The sequence below is a fragment of the Colletes latitarsis genome, chromosome 5 (assembly GCF_051014445.1).
Source record: "Colletes latitarsis isolate SP2378_abdomen chromosome 5, iyColLati1, whole genome shotgun sequence".
Classification (NCBI taxonomy): domain Eukaryota; kingdom Metazoa; phylum Arthropoda; class Insecta; order Hymenoptera; family Colletidae; genus Colletes; species Colletes latitarsis.
This window is the reverse complement of record NC_135138.1, coordinates 37271323-37294201: the sequence shown is the minus strand read 5'-3', so window position 1 is coordinate 37294201 and position 22879 is coordinate 37271323. Positions and strand designations below refer to the sequence as shown.

Here is a 22879-nt window from a genome sequence, read left to right as displayed (position 1 = left end):
CGCTCGGGCCGCTGTCGGCTGTAAAACATCGAAGAACGGAGAGACAAAGAGTGTCTCGTTCGGCACGCGATCCTGCAAAGACGATCGAACCTCGAGGCTGGGGGGAAAAAAACGACACCGATTTGTTCGTTGGTCACGGAAGCGAACCACGACGTACGGCGAGGGAGGATTCGACTTTCGACTTCGAGGTGGACCGTTCGAGTTCATCTATTCAATTTGTTTTACTTTCACCTGCGTCGCGTTGGTCAGCTAGGAATCTCTGCGGGAGACCACACCTTCGACGACCGTGCGGTCGATGCGACGTGCGGTGGAAAATACAGGGTGTAACGCGTAGGACCTACTTCGAGGATGGATCGGGGACACGGAGGACAATGGGGAACGTTTCTAGATCGAAATAATAGTTGGAACGACAGGTTGCTTGCGTAGAAATATTAAAACTCGTGGCAATTTGGGAACGAGCTTTGTACAATACGTTTCCAGCTGCAATTTCAGCCCCAGAATATGCCTTGGTTGGTCTTACCGAAATTAATTGAGCAAACTGTGCTTGATATTGAATATTCTGTAAATACTGAATACAGTTCGAACCGAAGCAAAAGCGTTGCATGTTGCAGGTGACACAGCTCTCACGAGCTGCAATATGTAACGCTTTTAATCGAGTTTAAACCGCGCTCGATATTTATGGAATATGGCAGAGGCAATTAAAATTATCCACAGTCGAGCCATTTTATTCAATAATTGATCAATCCAATTTCACAATAATATTGCCAACAGAGTTTATCAATCTTTCAAATATTCCATATATTTCGTCGAATTCGTTAGTGCTATATAAATTTTTTACATCGATGGATCTTGAATAATTTTATGTAATGTTTAAATCTGGGAAACGAGCGAGCCAGGCTCGTTCTGCTTGACTATTCGATTGATATGTGGCGGTGCACCGTCATACATAAACTACACATAACGTATAGCATCTGGTGAAACTTCTTCCCACAACTCATGCAACTGATTACTCAGGAAATTTATGTAAGTTTAACCCTCTAATCTCCCGTGGAGAAAAACAGGTCCGATTACATTTGAACGTTACGCTAAATCGTATTCTTCCACTGTTCCTATTATTTCCTATTATTTATAGCCTCGAAAGTTTCGAGTTTCTTGAACATTTCTAGGCCCCATAAATTAGGGTACACCCTGTATAATAGAAGACAACCCGAGAGAACGTGCACTTGATTCGCGTCGAGGCGACAGCTTCAATGTTGCACACGTTTCGCCCGAGAAAGTGCCTTTTCCAATACGAGTCGAGAGGAAAGGTTCGCCGGTGATCTAAAATACGCCTCGATATCCGATGGTTCGCATTTTCTCGCTATATTTGCATGAGCGATCGCGAAAACCTTTGCTATCTGGGATCGTACGGCTCCCGGCGAAACAACAATGAACATTGTTGATCGTTTTAATGGCGATTCTGGCATCCTGAGCGTGACCGTACCGCCGATATCACGGCACGCTATTAAAAATTTCCGTTTGTCGATCCGCGATGAATAAGAGCAGAATTTTCGCTATTTTTGCTCGAGGCGTCTACCAGGACGGGCGTGAGAGTGAAGAGCAAGTATGTCGTCCACGGAACCGGTCGGAAAATAGTGAAACGTGGCTTTGGAAAGACAGGAGACGATAAAACCTTGTTTTAGATCCTTCTGATTCCTTCGACGACTCAATCGTTAAGACTGCCCCAAAATTGGTCACTCGTAAGAAAAATAAATTCTTTGGCCTCGGTATTTTTTTAAAAAATGATTTTTCCACCGCCTTCTTGAGGCACTGTGCGTCTCTGTCGGCGAAGACGCGTGTTTACTCGTGCATACGCACGTGCGATCGACCGGAAGTAGGTCGAACTCGTTCGAGAACGGCACCTGGGATACTGCGCGTACGCATCCGCGCGCTTTCTAGATGTGTGGGTGCTGTTTCGTATCGCGGATCGGACAAAGAACGGAGGACGTAACGACTGGGGAGGATTCTTTGAACGTGGCCCGATACCAGACGTTTGAAAATTACTTTTATTCGTTGCAACAAGAGCACAAAGACGGGTTACTGTGATACGGGTCCGTCCTTCGAGTACTTTCGAGTTTCGGCATTCCCTATAAAGTTTTAAATATTTGCGTTCCCTGAAAAGCTCGTCGAGTAAATGGCGCTTTCGAGCTTCGGCGCGTCCCCGGTGGGTCCGATAGAGCTCTTTAGTTGCTCGAAAACTTCGATACTCGTCCCCGCTCGAAGAGTTCTAGATCAACATGGAACCGGGCCGTACCCTCCTCCTTCTCGCAAAGACAGTAAAATTGGTGGAGTTTCGAACTAATTTAAGCTCGAAACTTTTAATCCCGGCGCAGCGCGACGCTATTAATACAGAGGAAAATGTAACAAATTACACCGCCGAGAAAGAGCGTTATTTAAAGAAGCCTCCGTTTGTCGAGTCAAATGGAATGCAAGCAATTAGGTATACGTGTAAGAGTTCTTGAATAATTTCCAAATGGCGAGGCGCAACCGCCTTTCGACCATGAAGTTGTACAAAGAAACATACACGGGCAGACGAAAATAAACGAGCGCAAGGAAATAAATCGAGTAGAAGGCGAATCTGAAAAGGGAAAGTCAAGCGAAGCGTAAAGGAATATAACAACTGGTGACACGTTTGAAAGCGGAGGATTAGAGATCATCAATATCGAAGAGGGAGTTGCGTATTTTAAAAACGAAAATTCGAGCTGCAGTGTCTTTGAAACAGTTTAGAGAGAAACACAGAGCTCGCGAAATGACTCGAAGAGAATTCTCGGAAGAAGAATTGGGTGAACAGGAGCATGATTTCAGGCAGAGCGAAGCAATCCAGAGAGAATAGACGTATTAAATATGTGGAGTATAGGTTCGAGGTAGAAAAGAGGCGGAAGATCCATTCTAAGGACTCGCGGAAGTGGGCTTAGTACATTGAGATCAAAAGATGGCTGCCTTTCCTAATGCTACCAGCGGAGAAACGTTGAAACACAGCTACTGTTTTCACGGCAAAATGAAGATTTCAGAGACTGAAAGATAGAAAGGAGAATATTAACTGTTATGGTAGTGTAATAAAATAATGTTTATACGGTACCTCTTCTGTTGCAACGTGGAGGCTTAATAATTACTGGCTGGAGACGTAAATAAAACATTACGACGATAGCGAGGCGGTACCGTTAGTGTCGTAGGAATAAAGGCAGAAGAAAAGTTCTCTTATGAATCATGTTAAACCGGTCTGCGGACTTGCAGGGGACGCGCGATACTTTCCCAAAAAGAACAAAGGTTTAGAAAGGAATCCGCCCATTTCGCCGGTGCCGGTCTCGCAGTAAAAGTGATCCTCTTTTTACGCTTTGGGGGCGCTTCTTGTCGCCGTTTTAATAATAATTATTATTATTATTATTAAGCAGCTACCGTTCCCGTTTACTTTTCCCGGTGCAGATAACTTTCTCGGCGAAATGGACGCCGATGAATGAAAAGAAACGTGGCGATCGTGACAGAGCCTCCGCTCATCGACGAGTGAATAATAACAACGTTGACGAGCACCGCTGTCCGGGATGCAAATTAACTTCCAAGCGGATCCTTTGGGACCCGGCAAGCCATAAATTAACCTTTTCCAACCACGCGGGAAAAAATTCAAAGCCGAGCGTTCGTTAATTAGAAGGCAAATTTGATCTGCATGCACGGTGCAGCCGAGTGTGGCCGGATTTTCGATTTGCCGTGTCTTTTTTTTCAATCTCGAGGAATCTAGATAATTAACGATGCGAACGCGGCTAGGTGAAAGCTTACGAATACATTACATGCTACGGGATTTTCTGATCGAGAGGTTTCAAACGGGACGTCTGGCGATTATAAAAAAAAATGAATCACTTTATTACAATAAAAAATGATATAAAGCTATATAACAAACGCGATCGTCGACGTTACAGAGCGCATACAACGGTCCTTAAAAGCAAGTAACAGCGATATAAATATGCAACGGCAACTTAAATAGATTAATTATACTAGTAACATAATTATAAATTAGCACACTGTCCTTCGATTCTCGGGACTTTCTGCTTCTAAATCGACGGTCGCGACGGACGTTTTCGAATGTGTATCGGCGCGCGGGGATTTCTACAATTTAATATTTTCCGCTAGGACTGGAGTACGAGATCGTGTCGTATTTGTTGCCAGTAGTGCTCAAGCCCTCGTAGCTCTTGCCAGCGGAGTATCCGACGTATCTGGGGCTCAGATTCGAGTACGATCCGTGAGGCTCCGAGGGGCTGCTGTACGACGTCGACGGTGCTGAGTAGCTGGGAGAATAGTTGCTGGAAGATCCAGAATAGCTGGAGCTATGACTGGGGTAGCTAGAGCCGGAGTCCGAGTAGCTGGAAATAGGGTTAGGGTAGCCAGGTCCGGAATAGATGACGGTAGGCTTAGAGTGGGTAGAACTGGCAGAGTAAGAGACAGAGGGGCTCGAGTGGCCGGATCCACCGCTGGAATAAGAGACAGAGGGGCTCGAGTAACTGGATCCACCGCCGGAATAAGAGACAGAAGGGCTCGAGTAGCTGGACCCGCCGCCAGAATAAGAAACGGAGGGGCTCGAGTAACTGGAACTACCGCCTGAAGAGTACGACGACGCGCCGGAGGAAGAAGGTATGTAATTAGAGTACGAATTCGACCCGGACGATCCGGAAGAGGCAGGAAGAGAGTAACTGGAGCTATCGGAGGATCCGCCGGAGAGAGCGACATGGCCACCGGATGATCCAGAAGATACAGGCAACGAGTAGCTGCTGGATCCACCGGAGTGGGATCCGGAAGATATCGGGATGTAGGTGCTGGAACCACCGCTGGAACCTTTTCCGAACGAGCTCCCGTCGATCACCAATCCTCCTGTCACCGAATGGGAGGAACTCGAACCGAGGGATTGAAGGGGAATGTTGTGTCCAGAGGAGCTCAAAGACGAGCTTGGCAGACTGTAGGAGCCGTGAGAGGATCCCAACATCGCCGGAAGGCTGACGCTGCTCGAGGATCCTCCGCTGCCGTAACTGGACAGTCCGTGGCCCCCGGTTGCGTAGACTGGCGCTGCGTAACTGCTGGAACCGGAATTCACCGAAGAGATTCCGCCTCCATTTTGGCCGAAAGTGACAGGTCCGTTCTTCGAGGAGGGAGTGAAGAGCGCGACGCTGGGCGAAGAGTACGAAGCTTGGCCGTGTCCGCCCAAGGAGAGCCCTTGAAGACCCAATCCGTGGCCCAGGCCCAGTCCTCCGGAGCCCAGATTCAGACCCGACGATCCCAGCGAGTATCCGTGCCCCAGAGAACCTCCCAAGCTTTGGAGACTCTGGATGCCTCCGTGGCCCAAGGAATATCCTCCGGAGGAGCCTCCTCCGCTGTATCCCGAGGTCAGGCTCGAGTGAACGGGTGAGTTGTAGGACGATCCTCCGGACGAGTAGCCCCCGGAATAATCACTGACGCCACGTTTACCTTTTCCAGGTGGTCTCAGCGGTCGCTTCTCGCCCTGCGTGTCCCGACAGGACACGCTCGAAACAGCGAGGACCGCGAGTCCCAATAGCATCTGCGAAAGAATGGCGAATAAAACATCTGCGCTCGAAGAGAGTGGACTTGGAAAGGTGGTAAATATCCGGTTAATGGGAGAACGTACGTGATTTAGAATTCTGTGAGACGCTTACCAATGACCGCATGTTGGCTCGAAACGTGTTTATCCAGTACGTTATTTCTCGTGGCTCGGTGACAACCGGGTGTGTAAGTGAAATTGTGGTTTCTGATGGCATTGCTACCAAGAAGAGACCTTTTATATAGAAATCCCCTCTCGCACGGCGAAAGAAAGGTCTAGGTGAAGGTGAGTCTCCCCGCGCTGGTACATAGCGCACCACCACCTTCACGGAGCCCCGTTCCAGACGATCGTAGATTCAATGTATCTGGAGATGCGAGGCTTGCAAATGAGAGTGCCCGGGCCCCGGTAAAAGTGACTAGATCGATATTTATCGCGCATTGTTCTTAGCGATCCTAAACTGCCACTTCCTTTCGGAGAAGTCGATGCTCTCTTACGAAAGGTAGGAAGAAAACGACGTTTCCTCTTTTAGATTACGTCGACCGAGACAGATACGAGACTAATTAGGACGCGTACGCGAAGTTCCTTTCAGAAACTTCTGTTCAGTACCGGTGAAACTTCGTTATCGGAATTTGATAGGACACCGGTTAATTACGGAGATCTTGCTTTTCTTGTTTTTCAAACTTCCCTCGACAGCAGGAAACGCACGATTATTGGATTCCACGTTGTGCAAAGTCGGAACGATACGCTGAAACGCGCACAGTATCAACTTCGTTTTGCGTACAGTGCAACTTCATTTCCGTGAAACGAAACGTGGATCAATTTCTACTCGGACGACAATGTTCCTCGGCATATTGCATTACCGAAGAAAGTACACTGTGTAGGGGAATACGTCACGGCGCTCGGTAATTAGTTCTGAGATGGGTTAGAACCGACACTCGCGGGACCCAGTAATTAAAACTTCTTCCTGGTGGATAATTGGATGGCGTTTACTAGACGTAACTATCGTACTGTTTCTGTGAAGTTCGTCAAATCGTCGGGCAAAAGGATTTCGCGGACTCTCTTTCTTCTCGTGGAAGAAGACTGGATTTCCTTCCGGAAAAAAACAGATTGTCGCGTGGGCGAACCCACGGTAGTCTGAATAGTTTCTCTCTCACGAAGTCGTTTATTTGTTAACATCCTGAACGTTCCTCGTTCTTCTGTAATCAGTGTACACGAGGCAACAAAAAGACCTTTTCCCCGAACGAGTAGCGAAACCGCAGTTCAAAGTAAAAACCATATTGCATCGGAGGATATGATTTAACCCAGGTTCGCAAGCTAATTCTGCATAATCAACGTAACTACGGCGGATTCTATCTAGTTCATTATTAGAGCCAATGTTTAAGTTTAAATTTCGCGTTTAGAAGGTTCTCCTTTTCACTCTTCGAACGATCCATAAAAATTGATTAAGCAAGTACTTTGTTAGAAACTTCGACGGAAAACGCAAGTCAGTCACGCGTCGAAGCTCGTACCAAGTTTCGCGAAATTCTATCGAGCTCTCGATGAGTGTTTAATGAAAGCAGCATCTTCTCTCCGTGCCTGTCAATTAAGCATGCGATGTGCATCGATATATGAAAGGAGCAACGAAGGTGTGGTTTGTGTGCTACACGCGCTCCACATTTACAACCCGCTGAAAGTAGCTTCGATCTAGGAAAGTGAAATGCTCGAGCATCCAGCAAAAAGTCACGAAGATTTTAGGTGTTTTTACGCTTCTATTTCTGCGAGGTATAATCCTGTCGCGAACGAAGAAATTAGTAGCGAAATTGCTGCAAGATCGTGGACGTCGGGCAGTGGTACGGATTCGTAGAATACGGGATAAAATTGTGGTCGAGAATCTCGTCTCGAGCGTACTCTAGAGCAAACTTGTTTTGGAACGAACAAATTAGATTAAACGAATGCTCTGACGTATCAATAAGGAAAGAAGAGTTGCCTTCTCTGAATCAGCATAATTAAAAAAAACATGTCTGGTTGCAATTTGCATTTCAACGAGAGCCATATTATTTTTCTCGACATCGTCAACGTTTACGAACAGGATGCTCGAGTCTCGAGAAGCAAGAGGAAAAGGAAAATACAATCGCTAGCTACGAGAACGACGCCAACCGTCTGTTGTGTCAACGATCTGTAACAGTTGAAAACACCGATTGATGTCGAAACTTTCACTCGTGGGACGAACGAAGCCTCTGCCATTATTCCTGTCCGGTTTCTCGGGCGGAATCATGGACCATCAAAAGTGCAATACTTTGTCATTCGAGAAACGAATCGAACCGATTCCATGGCGCCTCTGCGGGTTTTACGTCGGAAAACTTACAGTTACTCTCATTCGTATTCGTACACTACACGAGACACTTAGTATAAATGAAAGAAGTCACGTTCTCCAGTAATGTTCTCTATTTATTTTTATCGCGCAATTCTTTACGAGACAGTTTTAGCTTTCATTAGCTCGAAATAGAAAAAGTTAAAAAGGAATACAACTAACTGTAAAGTCCACTCTATTTGACTACTTCGAGTAACCTGTTCAACGAAAACTGGATCGATTCTTTTGTTCCACTCTATGTCTAACAATTCCTAGCTCTGTTCACAAATTTCTAACGAGGTTAATATCTGGACTCTGTTGGGGATTAAGATTCACGTGGAAGTTAATGGTTGTTTGTTTTGATTTAGTACTTCCTCTGTGTGTGAATACGAGCGGAAGTAATCGAGTCGTTGCACTAATTTTCTAATAACGTAATACTCGTGTGTTCGATGAAGTACAATAACGTTGCACTTCGCACATTACTTAAAAAGTGAAAGTGGCAAATGAGTTACGCGTAATTACGAACGCTTCTCAAACTCTCGTTCTTCTTTGCATAGTTTCATATCGCCATAAGGAATCGTGTCTCGGACCGTCGCTCCAAACAATGGACAAGATCTCCCCTGGATTAAAACACTTTTGAACGAACTATAACATTTGCATAGAAAATAACATGGCGTTTCTGTTTCCCGTCGAAGCGTTACGCGTTACATAGTAAGCGTTGACTTATTAAGTAACACGATCGCAAAGAAATCCTTAATGTCGAGAAAAACCGAAGAGGCTCGGGATGCTTTCGTTTCGCCACGTTATAAATTTAATACACTGAGCCCCCCCCGGAGCGATTTATAGCGGTCAACATAAATCACGGAGAAACAACGTTCCTCTTCTACTGTACTCTTGCAACGGAACCGCTAGAATTCATTTTGCTTTTAAAAGTAATCGAACGCAAGAACATCCCTGATCAACGTAGGAAGCGAGGCAGTACTGTTCATCGTCGGGTAAAGAGTTTTAAAACAGAAGCAAGCGATTGCTTAATCGTTTCGATTTTGTTATCCGACAACTTTACGCTTGTCCGATTTCTGTTGGACAGTTCGTAGGTTTCCCAAGATCCAAACGGTATCATCGAGAAGAAATCCCGTTCGGTCGGGTCCGAAGCGAGACTATAAAAGTGCACCAGGCGCGCTAAAACGAAAACCAGGATGAGATTAGGGTCAACCGCGGAAAGTGAGTTGACAAGCTAGTTTCATGGTGACGAAGCGGCGTCTACCCGTTCATTCGTAACTGTCGTCCGTTTTTCCGTTCTTGGCCGTAAATTTTCAGAAAATAAGTTGATCGCTGGCAATTATACCTGTTCAGTCAGTATTCGTAGAAATCTAGTACATTTAGCGGTATAATCGTGCGAGTGTCCATCGTTTTACTTTCTTAACTCGGTCGCACGAGTATTTGATGGCGTTTCGTGGTTGCATTGCGCCACGGTGTAATGTCATCGATGAACAGGTTGAGAAACTGGTCTAACACCAAAACGCAAAACGTCTCAAGTGTTACGGACTATTTTCTCGACGAGTATCAGGGACAGCAGAAAGGCTCTAGAAGAGATTTATCCCCTCATAAGCATAATCTATGGCTTCCACCGATAGCGAGACTTGGAAAATTAGCAAGAATGCGTATCGAATCGCCTCGCGGGAACACGGCCAACTATTACGAAATCTACGGGAAGGTGTGCACCTGCTGACGGGCGTATTATGTATGCTCAGGATTATCCGAGTAATCTGGCCGCGTTGACCGTGGTTAGAATTATCGAACGACTTTCGAGGTCACGATCGAGGTACAGCGGATCGGTCGATCGCCCATTACGACTTCGGTGAGAGTTCCGTACGGGCCGGAAGTCGAGACAATCGGTTCTCTAGGGTCAACTTTCCTCGACGCCGAAACGGACGCTCGCTAAGCCATGAGCTACCCGAGCTCAAGTCCTTTAGAGGAATTCAAACGGTTTCTAAACTTTCTGCGGAGGTGCCTAAAATTAACAAGGACGAAACGTCACGATACTTCGTGAAAGGCTTGGAAAGAAGAGTAATCATTTTATGAATCGACGCACCACGGAATCTGATTGCAATTGACTTTCAGCAGAATTGAACGTCGATTTGTTCTAGCGAAGAAACTATGTTAACAAGCAGTTTGCATCTGAATGGTTGGCATTGTGAATTCGTTATTACTTTTACCCATTGTTGCCGAAAACAATGCCTTTGCGGTACCAGAATTGTCCGGAATATGTTTCGCGTTGACAGTGCGCATAATTTCACAGTCGAAATTACAAGAATTAAAACATCGTTGCTTAGAGGTATACATGGTTATCGAAAGAAAGCTCCAATTGGCGGTAAAAAAATATTTATTCATGGTAATAAATAAAACGAGTGTATATACATGATTCCGTCAATGGAAGAGCATAGAAGCGTGAACAAATACCGTTTATCCCACATGATACGAATACGAAAAGCAAGTTTATCTTTATAAGCAAACCGGAAGCACCATTTACCGATATAACGCTAAGGACTTGTGCGTGTGAACAAATAACGAGGATCGACGCATAAGATATTTCTAGGGGTCTCCGCGAACGCACAGCCATAAACGATTAACGCCACGATCGGGTTGCATCGGCATTCATATTAATTCGAGCCACTTCGCGTTATCGTCGAAACCTGCGGCGCCGGTTCTTCCAAACGAGTCTCCTCGGTCTCTCCGATTCCGCGCGGGTAAACAGTCAGTCTCGATAATGGGTGGGCGAGTTACGATTCACTCGCGAGGAACTGGATCGTCCGTCATTTCCATATTTGGGCCGGTTTCGCTTGCGTGGCGTAGGTCGGCGCGTAGCTCCACGGATAAGTCGGCGCCGCTGGCTTTTGCAGCTGATACGCGACGTTAGGGTAATAGTAGAACGGGTAGACGGGTTTCACGGGCTTGTAGAGGAACGGGTTGATCACCGGCGTCTGTATCCCGTAAGCCGGATACGCGGACGACGGTGTTTGCGCCGGGGTCGCCGGAAGCACGGGCTGCAGAGGCGTCACTGGATGGACCGGAAGAGGCACAGTGTGAATCGGGGGAGACGAAGGGGTGGATGGTCGGTTGGTCGAGGGGTTGACAGGGGTCGACGAGGGCGTAGAGGTCGGCGTGGTCGTGGACGTTGGCTTCTGACCGAGATCCGTGGGGATAGGTATTCCGAAGTGCGTGGGCGAGGAGCCCGACGTTTGGACAGACGTGACGGTCCCGGGCGCGAAGAAACCGGGCCCGTAGGAAGGAACGTTCGATAGGAAACCTGCACCAGCGATTAGGGTTGGCACGAAGCCACCGTAAACGGGTAGTCCCGCGGTGGACGGCGGCAGGGAAGGCGTAGGCAGCAGATGACCGACCTGAGAGGTTCCGTCACCTTTCGTAGCCTGAGGAGGTTGCACGGTCGTGGTCGTTGTCGTTGAGGTGGTCGTCGAAGGCAACGTGGTGGTCGATAGTAGCCCGTAGTTAAGCGGTAACCCCGGACTGATCGTTGTCCCTGGTAAAAAAGGCGATTGATTGAAAGCTGTATTTCCGGGGCCGACGTTCGCGGTACCCGGTTGCGCGTGAATCTTCATTTGCTGTCCAAGGGAAGCCAGAAGATCTTGATTCTGAACGAAGCTCGGCTGATTTTGAGCGTACCTTCCTGCCGCGTCCGCATCCTGAGTCTGGGTAGCGAGAGCTCGTTGCAGCTGGACGATCAGCCTGTCCTTTTCGAGGGACTGGATTTGCTCCAGGGTCTCCTGGGCGCTCAGCGTTCCGGACGCGTACGACGGTAGGGGCCCGGAGAAACCGTTGGGACTCGGAGAGCTGGTCTCCAAGTTCTGGAACTGACCGACAGATTGTTGAACCTGATCGTTCTGTCCCGCGAACCGATTCTCGTTGTTCGGGGCGAAGTCTTGCTCGTTGGCGGGTGCCCCGTAGAGTTGTTGGATCGCGTGGGCGTTCTGAGCGAGGAACAGAGCCGCGTCCGAGATCTGTTCCGGCGACTGCACGAGACTCTGACTCTGGAAATTCGCCGACTGTCCGTTGTTCTGGAAACTCTGCGCGGCGTGCGTCAGGGAAAACGTTTGCGGCGACGTGTAACCGGGTAGTTTCTGGTTCTGCGGCGGCAAGTAATTCGCCGCGTGGGAGGCGAACGGTTCGTTGTTCTGGCTGGATATCGGATTCGGTTCGACGAAGTCGACCTGTCGTATTGGACTCGGAACTTCCTGTTCCAGATAGCCGTTCGGTCGGTTGTCGTGGTTGCTCGAATGCTGTTGACCGCCATTGTGGGATTGTAATTTGTCTCTATGCTGTTGGCCGTGAGGTCTGGACGGTGACGAGCTCTGATAACCAGGCGGTCCGTATTTGGTGATAGGTCTGTTTATTTGGGCAGGATGCCTGTTCACGACACGGCCTCTGTTACCGTTTTGTTCCAGCTGGAAACGGAGCCTCGAAGGCCTCTTGTACGAGTAGCCAGAATCCCTCTTTCTTTGCACTTCCGAATCATCCTCGTCGACGTCGCTTTCTCCTGCACCGAGATCCAGCAACTCTAACTTCGTAATCTCCGGCTTTTCTTCGACTCTGTCGGCTTCAGCAGCTGCTCCGACGGAGAGTAAACCCATAGCTATCAGACACGTAACCTAAAACGAAAATAAGCGATAACTGCGTTTTCTAATCGTAAATATTAACGATCGTCGTACTTCTTATTTGTTTTATTTAGCAAAGCGTGCGAAATGGACTGTTTTACAACGTGACATAAATTATTTCTGTCGCGAGGATAAAAGGAAATAATCCTGAACGGTACTCACTAAAAGGAACTTCATGTTTTTAATCCGAGTTGCACTTTATCACTGTACGGATGCTTCCTACGCCAGAATTATACTTTTCGCGGGACCTCTCGACATTTAATCGAAGCACCAGCGCTAAAAACAACTAATTCGTTCAAGGATGGACAGTCTCCCGTCGACTAAGACCACGGCCATACCTGCACATGTATAAATACAGTCGGGTCGCGACCATCCACGAATTACAATAGACTTTCTTGCTGACTTTCATCGATCACACTTAGGCAATGCTGTTACGGATTGGTGATGTTACACATATCGATGTAGGGTATCGTCTTCTCGCAATTACTCGTGAATTTCATCGCGTTTTTATACCGTGGACGTGTCGATCCTAAAATACACTAGAAATTTAAATATCAGGAACGACAAAAATTAATAAAATAACTAGGTGTCCCGTTTCCTTCGCTGTAGAAGTATGCACATAATGGTCGATGATAATTTTTGAGTCTTGCGCCACTCAGGAAAGACGCAAAGGTTCCAACGCCAATCATCGAGACTCGCGAGACAAGATATCGAGGTAAACAATCGGACCCTGCGCGTATCCTCGAGTGCATTCTCTTGCGTAATTCCCTAATAAATTCCCTTGTTCCGTAACAAAATCCGAGACGAGAGGATACGAGCGTCAGTCTAACTTCCGTCGAGCTCCTGACAGACATTCCGCGGTTGCGAGGAACGACGTCGGGGACATTCCCGTCACGTCCATATCCTTCGGAGCTTCAGTGAAAGTACTTAAAGTCATCAAGTCCCGAAGAATACAGAATAAGTGTTCATTTATAGTGATATATTCCTATTGTGTAATTCACGATTACGCGTATGTCACGCGCGCTCGTATTCCTTGAAACAATTCGAACTTGTTGTCGTCGTTACGCGAGCCCATTGCGATTCACCAAGTTCGATTAGATAACAAAATTGTAAAGTCACTACTTTCATCGTTCGCCCTTAACCCCTGGATGACCACATCACTCTACGTTTTCTACGGAATAATAAAATTTTTGTTTAATTTAAATTCACTCATCTAGTGATCTACAGCCATCCTCCTGCTGCAAAGCTGCTTTAAATTACAATAGCTGTTGTAGCTGTTTTGCCTGAAGCTACTTAATCGACCCCGACCGTGCATCCAGTTCTCACTTCGCGCTTAGAGAGTCAACAGTGAACATTTTTCGTTTGAAAAGTTTAAAGTGGTTCGCGTTGGCTTCGAAAACCTCGCGCAGCAGATTATTCGAAACAAATTGCCATTTAACAGACAAGTTTTGAGTACGCTCTTTCGCAGTATTTGGTAAACTGAAATTCAATTGAATAGAACTCATGCTTCGAAACTGGAATAACGAGCTGCAGCAAGAAAAGACAGAAGCGGTGAAATTGAAGAAACGTGTACGTCTGTAAAATTTACATACAGACAGAATATAATTAATACGTTTCGATTAACGTATCTGCGACTTTGATTAACTTGGCTAGCACAACTTTCATGCATATAATTAACACATTAACTGTCGTACGACGAGGTGGTCGTCGTATACGTTTTTAATTGGAACCTTTAAAAAGTAAATTTCATGAATCTAAATTGTATGTAGTAGTTCATTGGTTTGCAAACTTCACCCCGTTCTAGGAAGTATGACGTAATTATCGATAAACTCCTCGTAATCGGTAGAATATCGAACAGATGTTTGAAGCGACATCAGGATGAGAACGAGCCATCGCGATTTATTGAATTCCGAACGATTGGGTACTTTTTGACAAAATAAATGCGACGTACTGTGACAGAACTGTACCGAACAATGGCCATTTATAAAGTGCTTCAGCTGTGCTGCAATGAATACTGGAATGGAACCATTTATTCTTGCCTTGCGGATGCCATATTCATGAGATTATTTTAGGAGTGTCTTCGATCGAAAATAACTCTCCCATTAATCGAATCGAACGTGTAATATCTTTTGCGTTCCAGTCAACTACCATGGGCGGGAAGGGAAGACAGATCAAAAGAATTTCGAATTTAGAAATCTAGGCGATGCATCGGTACATAACTTCTTCTCGAACGATTGCATACTCTGGCCTAAATGATGTTAGAATTGCTACGGCAAACTGCATCCGATGACTGCACTGGATTTTGTTTGCAGTTTCACTGCATCCGCGACAGGAAGTGTTGCGACAATACAACGACACTTTACGACGCGTTCTCGTATTTAAGATGAAACTGCAGATACATACCTAATACGCTCGCGACTGTACGGCATATAGAAATTGCATTCGTGCCGGATATTCGTATACACGAGCATCGGTTATCGATTGCGTCAAATAATGTTGATGTCTCGTAGGGAACAGATATGCAGGAAATGTAAGAAATGCCATAAATCGAGCAGATTTCGTACGAATTACTTTTTATATTTAAGATCATGTCGTATATAAGAATGTATTAGAGTTACATCGAAAAATAGTTGCAACGAATGCGATTGTCGACATCGGAGAGAATTTTGTGCAACCGTTCGGTCTTGTCCTGTTCTGTTTGCAATTGGAATCGATTCGAAGAGAGTTGCCATGATCGTTCCCAAGTCTTGGTGTCAGAAATTCCTCAGCATCGGTCCTCATCTTGTCGCTTACAGATAGTAGGAGTAGTAGGAGTAAGGGATGGTGCGGTAGGAGTAGGCATAAGGCAAGTAGGGGTAAGCATACGGCGCAGTATTGTAGGTCAGGAATGTTCCTCTTTTGTCTCTTGGGGCATCCTGTGCGGGTTCTGGCTCCAATTTTTCGGGTTCGACCGGATTCGGTTGGCAGTACGCTACGGCGAACAAGGCCAGAAGGAGGATAGCCTAAAAAAGAAATAATTTTATCTTCTTTAAATCGACAATGTTAATGTTCTAATCTAATTTTTAGGGCTGGAGACACCCAGGTATTGTGAATTCATTATTACAAAAAGCCTTAGAAGTACTGCAATTGTACAGAATACATTACACAATGATACTGAGCTATAGATATTTTGCAAAATGTATGTAATTTTACAGTCGCGTGTTCGGTGTTGCCTAATGGCCCGAAAAAGTGCCTGTCATTATCTCGTCGAATAATGAGACGGTAATAATTTCACGAATTGCAATATTTATTGCGCACGTTCACGTTAAAGAGCTTCCATTTATCGGGTGATTATCGACGAATAATACTCGTGGATAAGATACAAATTAAAGCTGTCGAGATTACAGAATTATTAATAAGAACGCGATTACCGGGTAATAGAGTCATTAACCGAGTAAAATGTAATATCTTCTATACTTACAATGAAGCACTTCATGGTTGACGAGCTTAGTGGAGCTTTCGAGATCAGCTTCTGCGTTGAACTGAAAGTGAATGATGCTCCTGCATTTTGGTGGATACCTTTTATACCTGGCGGGCAGATTGTCCTACACGCGTCATTCGCCGATTGATCAATACGCGATGATACACAAGTGCGTGTGGAAGTTGTGTGCTGCGTGAGACGGTGGATGTAATACAGGGTTGTTCCACGTCTCATTGTTTACGGAGTCACATACGTAACGAGCATACGTGTGCATTCGACGTTGTCGCAGACGTCGACGAGGTCTGCTAAGGAATCTCGTTCACGTATTCCGTAGCAGAGCCATGTACAACCTCCGATGCACATGGATGAAGCAAGAGACCTTGGCAATCGGCCAAATACGGACGAAAGTGTTTTATTACATACCACGTAATACTAAGTCGTACACATCGCGATACAATTGTAACGAGTTCCCTGAACTTTAATGACAGTGACAGAACGGCACTCGATGCGCAACAAATCAGCATGTACTCGAAGGTTCGTTGACGCGTGCAATCAAAGCAAAGAGATACGTTTTACGCGGCAGACGGCTCTAAAAATATCGGTCAAGTATATTGCGCGAAGAAAAAGTAATATTGTAATGTCCATATCCGAGGAAAATATTTTTCAACGTACCTGGAATCTGGTTTGTACGAATCAGAAACATTTTACGAGGAAAAACAGCAAAATGTATGGAAATTTTATGGCGCAACTGACCATACAAGTACCGGGAAATATCCTTGACGTTGCGCGATATTAATTAAATTTTTACGACTAAATGAATCAAATAAAACAGAGACACAGTAGACAATCGTCTATTGTATGCACGTAATGTAACATTAGATTCCACAAAAGTAATATTGAGCCTGTGACGACGTTCTCATTTCTGTTTTGTGCGAAACGCATCCACTTTAAGGAATGCTTATCGAATAACTTTCTATAATTTGCATTTAACCGATATACATAGATTTTTCTAAATAAAATCACGCTTTACAAGGATCTTGATGAAACCTAGATCCAGAAATGTAGTCAAACCATTAAGCAATGAATCTAACTTACTGAAAAAGTACCACAGAGTAGCAGAACATGTTCTAATTTAATTTATGAACTGTTTAATGCAATGACTGGCTTTCGTTTGAGAGATTTTTGCAAATGCTCGTCCCACCTCTTCGTTCGAGCTGAACCTTAATACATAAATATCCAGATTTGTAACAAAGCGGTAAATTCATTTTTAATGTCGACACACGGACGTAAATAATTTTCTTGCGTTTTTTATTCGAGAAACATTTGCATAATGACCATATTTCTTACGAATGCTCAACGTAATAATTGGTTTCGTGCAATGATAGTTCTGGTTTTTCCGCGCTTTCTCACCACAAATGCATACGTCGAACCTCTTCTAGAATTGAAGGGCGCGCCCTTGCTGTATCGAATTTAATTATAGGAAGAAATCACGGTAATTGCATAATATATTTTTCAACGCACACGTATTACGTGTCTGATAAATCCTTCGATCTTCTTTAGTGCCTTTTTTCTACTTTAATGGATTTTTGGTGGGCAGTTGTTTGTTTCATATTTTGTTTTATTTATTTGTGGCCATAACATGTAAAAATACTCTTCCGAGAATACAAATCGGCAAACAAGTTTTATTTCTCATACGGATTCGGATCCCACTGAACAAAAAATTAAGGATTCGTCGTTATCGCAGTAACGAACTCGTTTTTCAAATAATCGTCGATTTTAATGACAGGTGCCAGACGACATGTGATTATACATTTATTTCTATAATTAACGAAGCCGTATTCTACGCACTAAGAAATGTATTATTATCGTATTCTGATCCAGTTCTACGGCCAAATCGAAACGGGCACGCGACATCTTTTTACCTAATTAATAATCCTGATGCAATTTATTCGTCTCAGCGGGTTCACTTTCAAATCCTTCCTTGGCAAAGTGTATCACCCTTTAAATATTTTGCTATGAATTTTAATGCATTGAAGTTGGCCACTGTTACAAACTCCAACGATTGTATTATTAAATGCAACGCGATTAAAAAATTGTTATAACCCTAGATATGTCAGTCCTGTTCATTCATTGTATATGTTTTCTATTTCTCAAAGTACGTTATTTGTAAGTAAATGCACAGTGCACTTTATACTTTCATAAAGTTTAAGCGAAGCCAGTTAAATTTAATATGCGATACGGTTGATAAAAGAACATACATTAAAACAGAAGCACAGGTATTCGAAAATCGACAATACGTTTTATATTAATAAATATTTTTTTGTACATCTCGAATTTGTATGGAAGCTTATCGAATAATCGAATGTTGTTCCTAATTATTGTCGTTATAATATTGGTTGTACTCATATGCACACTTTGCATACTTTGTGAAAGATGTCCGCTTCGATGGATAATTATAGAAAGACGCGCTCAACAAGGTAACTCAGTTTTAAGGGTAAATAAAATCAGTTCTTAACATTTTTATATCTTTCAGCATTACAGGAGGCAGAAGCTTAACAATAAAAATTACATTTCGGGTATTAAAAAATCGTTAAAAATATATTTCCAATGATACTTTATTTGTTGTAACATACAAAACTATATTAAATGCAATAAAATATTTAGTGTCATCTTCTGTAGTAGACGTCTATCGTTAACCTGTAAAGAAATTATCGTTCGCAATTGTTCTCGAATAATTTTATAAATATAACGATAATAAAAGAATTTCAGATAGAGCTAATAGATTGTGAATCATTTAAATCATTTAAAAGAAGATTCATCATCGTTATATTAGAAATCGATTATATCGATATATCGAATGTCTTACCAGTTCAAAATCGCGCTTTTATGTTTCGTGAGTGTAGTGTTAGAAAGTTGCGGGTTTTCCTATAAAAATGTAATTGTTATAGTTTATTGTGTTAAAAACCAGTGTTTATTAAAAAGTGCATTTGTGTTTCTCAGAGGTAGTGACGAAATATAAGGTATATATCATTATAGTTCAAAAAAAACAACTATCATCATTGAAATTTGAGGTTAAGGCAACGTTATACGAGATAATGTATTAACTATACTTACCATCACATTTAGTTGGTTTCAATAACACTATTGCTAGTGAATGGTTTAGTCTGATAAATAAAAAAATATATATAAATTCATTGTTCTTGCTAGCATAACTTATATCAAAATAATTAGAATACAATCAGATAGGAGCGAAAGACAAAATTAGTAGTCTTCAGTATAGGTCAGTTGAACTATGAATTCATCATAAAAATATTTATATTCTCGATAATTCCGTTTTTTAATATAAAAAATGTGTACTTACCAAATGCAATGGTACTCTTAAGTTCCATCAAGTTCCCAATTCAATGCAAAAGTTTTCTACAATATAAAATACAGACATCTAAAAACTTTATTACTATCAATGAGATAATTAATATTCTACTATAAAGTTATCAGATAGGAGCGAAAGACATATGAGTAAACATCAATGTAAATCAGTTGAACTATGAACTCATCATATATATTACCTACAATATTATTTTTTTTATCATTTCAGGAATACGTACCTGGTGCATCAAGATTACCGAGGTTTCTCAAATTTCCCTTGGACAAAGATTCTAGGCACATCTATATGTTCCTTTAAATTTACAGTACGCCTCTGTATGTAAGTACATGTTAAAGTTTTAAAGCCAACAGATTCAAATAGAGCTGATATTTCTTCCACAGTGAAATAATATGTCCTGTGTATCAAAACAAAAACCTTGTTAACAATTGCAAAAGCTATACATACCTTCATAAATAAATATGCATCATATAGGAAAAAATTTACCTGGTTCCATCTTGTCTCATGTAAAAGTTTTCACTAATTTTATGGCCAGGTTTAAATCTCATTTGAGCCATATCATATAGACCATAATCTCTGAAAAGCACAACTCCTCCATTATCAAGGATACTATACAAATTTTCCATCACTCTGAAATATATTAAACGAATCTAATCAATGATCGATAGCCGTAAAAAAAGTATAATTATATCGAAAATACAGGACTGTACTTACTTTCGAAATTTTTCGGGATGTATGGCGGACAAAACAAATATTAAAGTCGCTGCATTTACCGAACAATCCACATCGGCGAAACAATTATCCATCGTGATATCAGTTTGAAAAATATTCATGATCTCTGGATCGTAGAGCACGTGTTTCTGTAAAGAATCGTAATTTAAGCAAACGCGTGCATAAGTGAATTCGAAGCACACGATAAAATTAATATACCTTCGTTAACTCCACTGCTCTGGGGGAGAGATCGCAAGCAAATATTTTTCTGAATTTTAATCCATCCTCGATCAATGGATATACAAAATTGCCAACACCGCAGCCCACCTCGAGAAGCACATTTGGACTCGATTCCGTGCCCAAGCCCAACAATTCACTGAATTCTCTAGTGGTCCAATGTCTGTCTTTGAAGAATCTAGTGTCGTTTCGTTTGTAAAATAAATCCCAGTATTTCTTGGCGTCTTTTTCGAGCTGATTTGCCCGAAACTCCGAGACTAAACGAGAATTTTGAGTCTCCATTCTCTCGATCTCTTCCGACGTGAGACGCTTCGCCACGTGGCCAACGTACTCGCTACAACCTTCCATTGATTCAGCCATTTCCCCTTAATTCGTAGTAACAATTCCGCGAACCACGAGGCAAATCTGGCGCTCTACGAACCTTCCTCGATTTGTACGTATATTTCACGGCGATTGAACGGAACATTTATGCGCGAATGCAATAACGAAATAACTATCGAGTCGAGAATTACGTAAAGACAGAACGACCTCTCACCTTCGTGTCCCAAAAGGAAGTGAGTGAGAAATACGCACGTTCTCGGACACTGCCCCTCCACGGCCTTCACTTCGTCCGCCATAGTGAATTTCCTAGTCTAGTAACATCAGTGTTACCATCGTTAGAAAATTGACTGGGAAAATTCAAATCTGTGTCGACGTTGCTTCACCGAGATCGCGTATTGTAACAGGGAAACAATAGACTGGATAATTGCAACGTAACGACATTGTTATATAATTTATTACAGCGTATAAGCATCGCTTCCGTGATATATTCTTACGTTGCTTTATTAAAATTAATTTTTTCAGAAAAACAAGTTTGGGAAAAGGGTTTACAAAGGGATTGCAACAACGTCTTATACGAATTGTTTAAATTATTATAACTCTTAATTAGCATCGTTAACTTAGCCTTGCGGTACAGCGAAGTCATCAGTATGAATTCCACGCGCGGACTTATTCGATAAATTAATATGCGATCCCCGTTGGAAACGAATATTTTCTGGCTGCGTACAGCATTGTCACACAATGACATAGTACTGAAAGGGGTTAGTCGTGACTGAAATTTATCCGATGAGTCTACTGCCTACTTTGATCAAGACTCATAATTAAAATCTATGAACTTCACTGTACGAATAGAATTGCGCAAGCGTATATATTTAATAATAATTCTCTGCCCTGTGTCAAGTTTCACCTCTGAAATTAATTGCCGACCAACGAGGCAATTTGAATGCCTTCTTTTCTTAAAACAGAAGCTAAAAACTAGACTCAGACATTTTGACCCCTTTATGCTGTTTACTTTACTATTGCATCGTGCGCGTCTGCTTCAGCATTTAATGAATTACGACGTACGATGATCTTAAAATTTGCAAGCGAAACGAGGCCAAAGGAAAATTAATCGATCAAGTAGTATGTAGGTCATTGCAGACCACAATTTCGTCGATACCTCGACGGAAGCCATGATGATAGATTAACCGAATGAAATGAAAAACACGTTTCGCAACTCGCAGTCGTTAGTGCTTTTTCAAATAATACATTCTACGACCTTCGTCGCATCATGGAATTTTTACGATCTTAAAATAATTTATCGATTTTTTCCCCCTTCAAACGCGCGTTGCACTCGTTGAAAGAAGCCCTTAACGCTCTGCCACAGTCGTCGGAATGCATCGATTTAGAAATAAGCGAATTAAAAAGAATTGTCTGGGAATAAAAGAGATCTGAGGATTCAACGAAATTATTCTTCTTTCAGATTTGTGTAATTTCATGTTTTACTGGTGATTCTCCCCTTTCGTACATTTTCTGCGTGTTAAATATAACGAATTTTGAAATATGAACGAAGTTACAAAGACTTAAAGTAAGCTGCGCGCAAATAGAAATTGAGCTGAAATGAACTTTAAACACGCTTTTCTTGAAACTATGTTGTAGAAAATTGCTTCCGCGGTATCGAAAGAAGTAATTGACCAATTTACGTGGAATTTTATATGCGTGTTCTACGAACATCTTCGTAGCCAAAACCAGGATTACAAAAATACCCGTTATATATCTTTTACGATATCAGATTATAAAGATAATCTTGTAGATGAAAAATTCAGACGCACACTCGACTTACGTTTCGTTCTATAACTTTTTAAATAACAGCATTACATATTTTTGGTTCAAAAGGAAGGAACAGCTCTTTAAGTATTCAACAGGAGCCCTTTTCTGCCAGGGTTTTCAAAAGTCGTATCACGCTGTTTCTACTTTATTCGTTCGCGGAAGGAGAACGGAAAGAGGTGCAATATATCTTTGCATGAATGGGGCACACAATAAGAAAAATCGCCGCGAGCAGTGTGCCCTTAAGCAAATTAAAATTAATTTTTTTCCACGGACTGTTAGAACCTTCTCTCGCAGATTTCGAACATTTATTACGAATATTCATATTCCCGCATAACCGGAACAATTGTTCATCGGGTTATGTTTTACATTAGCGCGAAAGCTAAGA

At 43.0% G+C, this 22879-nt stretch overlaps 5 protein-coding genes and 2 non-coding genes across 8 annotated transcripts in view; 1 reads left to right on the top strand and 6 right to left on the bottom strand.

Moving 5' to 3' along the window:
* The window catches only part of LOC143341628 (D-beta-hydroxybutyrate dehydrogenase, mitochondrial), a 47245-nt gene that overhangs the window by 10169 nt on the left and 14197 nt on the right, over positions 1-22879 (top strand). The window lies entirely within an intron of this gene.
* LOC143341689 (uncharacterized) lies at positions 4145-5705 on the bottom strand. Its single transcript, XM_076764719.1, has 3 exons — positions 5694-5705; positions 4480-5578; positions 4145-4308 (listed from the first exon to the last, which is right to left on the bottom strand). Exons 1-3 carry the CDS (start codon positions 5703-5705, stop codon positions 4145-4147), a joined length of 1275 nt encoding a protein of 424 aa, XP_076620834.1.
* Positions 10721-12754, bottom strand: LOC143342095 (uncharacterized). The gene is made up of 2 exons (XM_076765583.1): positions 12740-12754; positions 10721-12571 (listed from the first exon to the last, which is right to left on the bottom strand). The coding sequence occupies exons 1-2, from the start codon at positions 12752-12754 to the stop codon at positions 10721-10723; spliced, it is 1866 nt and encodes a 621-aa protein (XP_076621698.1).
* On the bottom strand, positions 15174-16093 carry LOC143341957 (uncharacterized). The gene is made up of 2 exons (XM_076765396.1): positions 16038-16093; positions 15174-15579 (listed from the first exon to the last, which is right to left on the bottom strand). The coding sequence occupies exons 1-2, from the start codon at positions 16050-16052 to the stop codon at positions 15367-15369; spliced, it is 228 nt and encodes a 75-aa protein (XP_076621511.1). The 5' UTR covers positions 16053-16093; the 3' UTR covers positions 15174-15366.
* LOC143341690 (tRNA N(3)-cytidine methyltransferase METTL6) lies at positions 18635-20941 on the bottom strand. Of its 2 annotated transcripts, XR_013079666.1 has the most exons (8): positions 20350-20941; positions 20134-20279; positions 19906-20049; positions 19643-19816; positions 19399-19454; positions 19152-19201; positions 18904-18962; positions 18635-18734 (listed from the first exon to the last, which is right to left on the bottom strand). XR_013079666.1 is itself a non-coding variant. In XM_076764720.1 (5 exons), the coding sequence occupies exons 1-4, from the start codon at positions 20725-20727 to the stop codon at positions 19657-19659; spliced, it is 828 nt and encodes a 275-aa protein (XP_076620835.1). In that variant the 5' UTR covers positions 20728-20941; the 3' UTR covers positions 18635-19454; positions 19643-19656. The 2 variants fall into 2 exon arrangements, 1 of the variants encoding a protein (XP_076620835.1); XM_076764720.1 differs by having other exon boundaries at positions 18635-19454.
* On the bottom strand, positions 19266-19354 carry LOC143342276 (small nucleolar RNA snR60/Z15/Z230/Z193/J17). The gene has a single exon (XR_013079773.1). It is a non-coding gene; the product is annotated as a small nucleolar RNA snR60/Z15/Z230/Z193/J17 (small nucleolar RNA).
* LOC143342275 (small nucleolar RNA snR60/Z15/Z230/Z193/J17) lies at positions 19521-19603 on the bottom strand. Its single transcript, XR_013079772.1, has one exon. It is a non-coding gene; the product is annotated as a small nucleolar RNA snR60/Z15/Z230/Z193/J17 (small nucleolar RNA).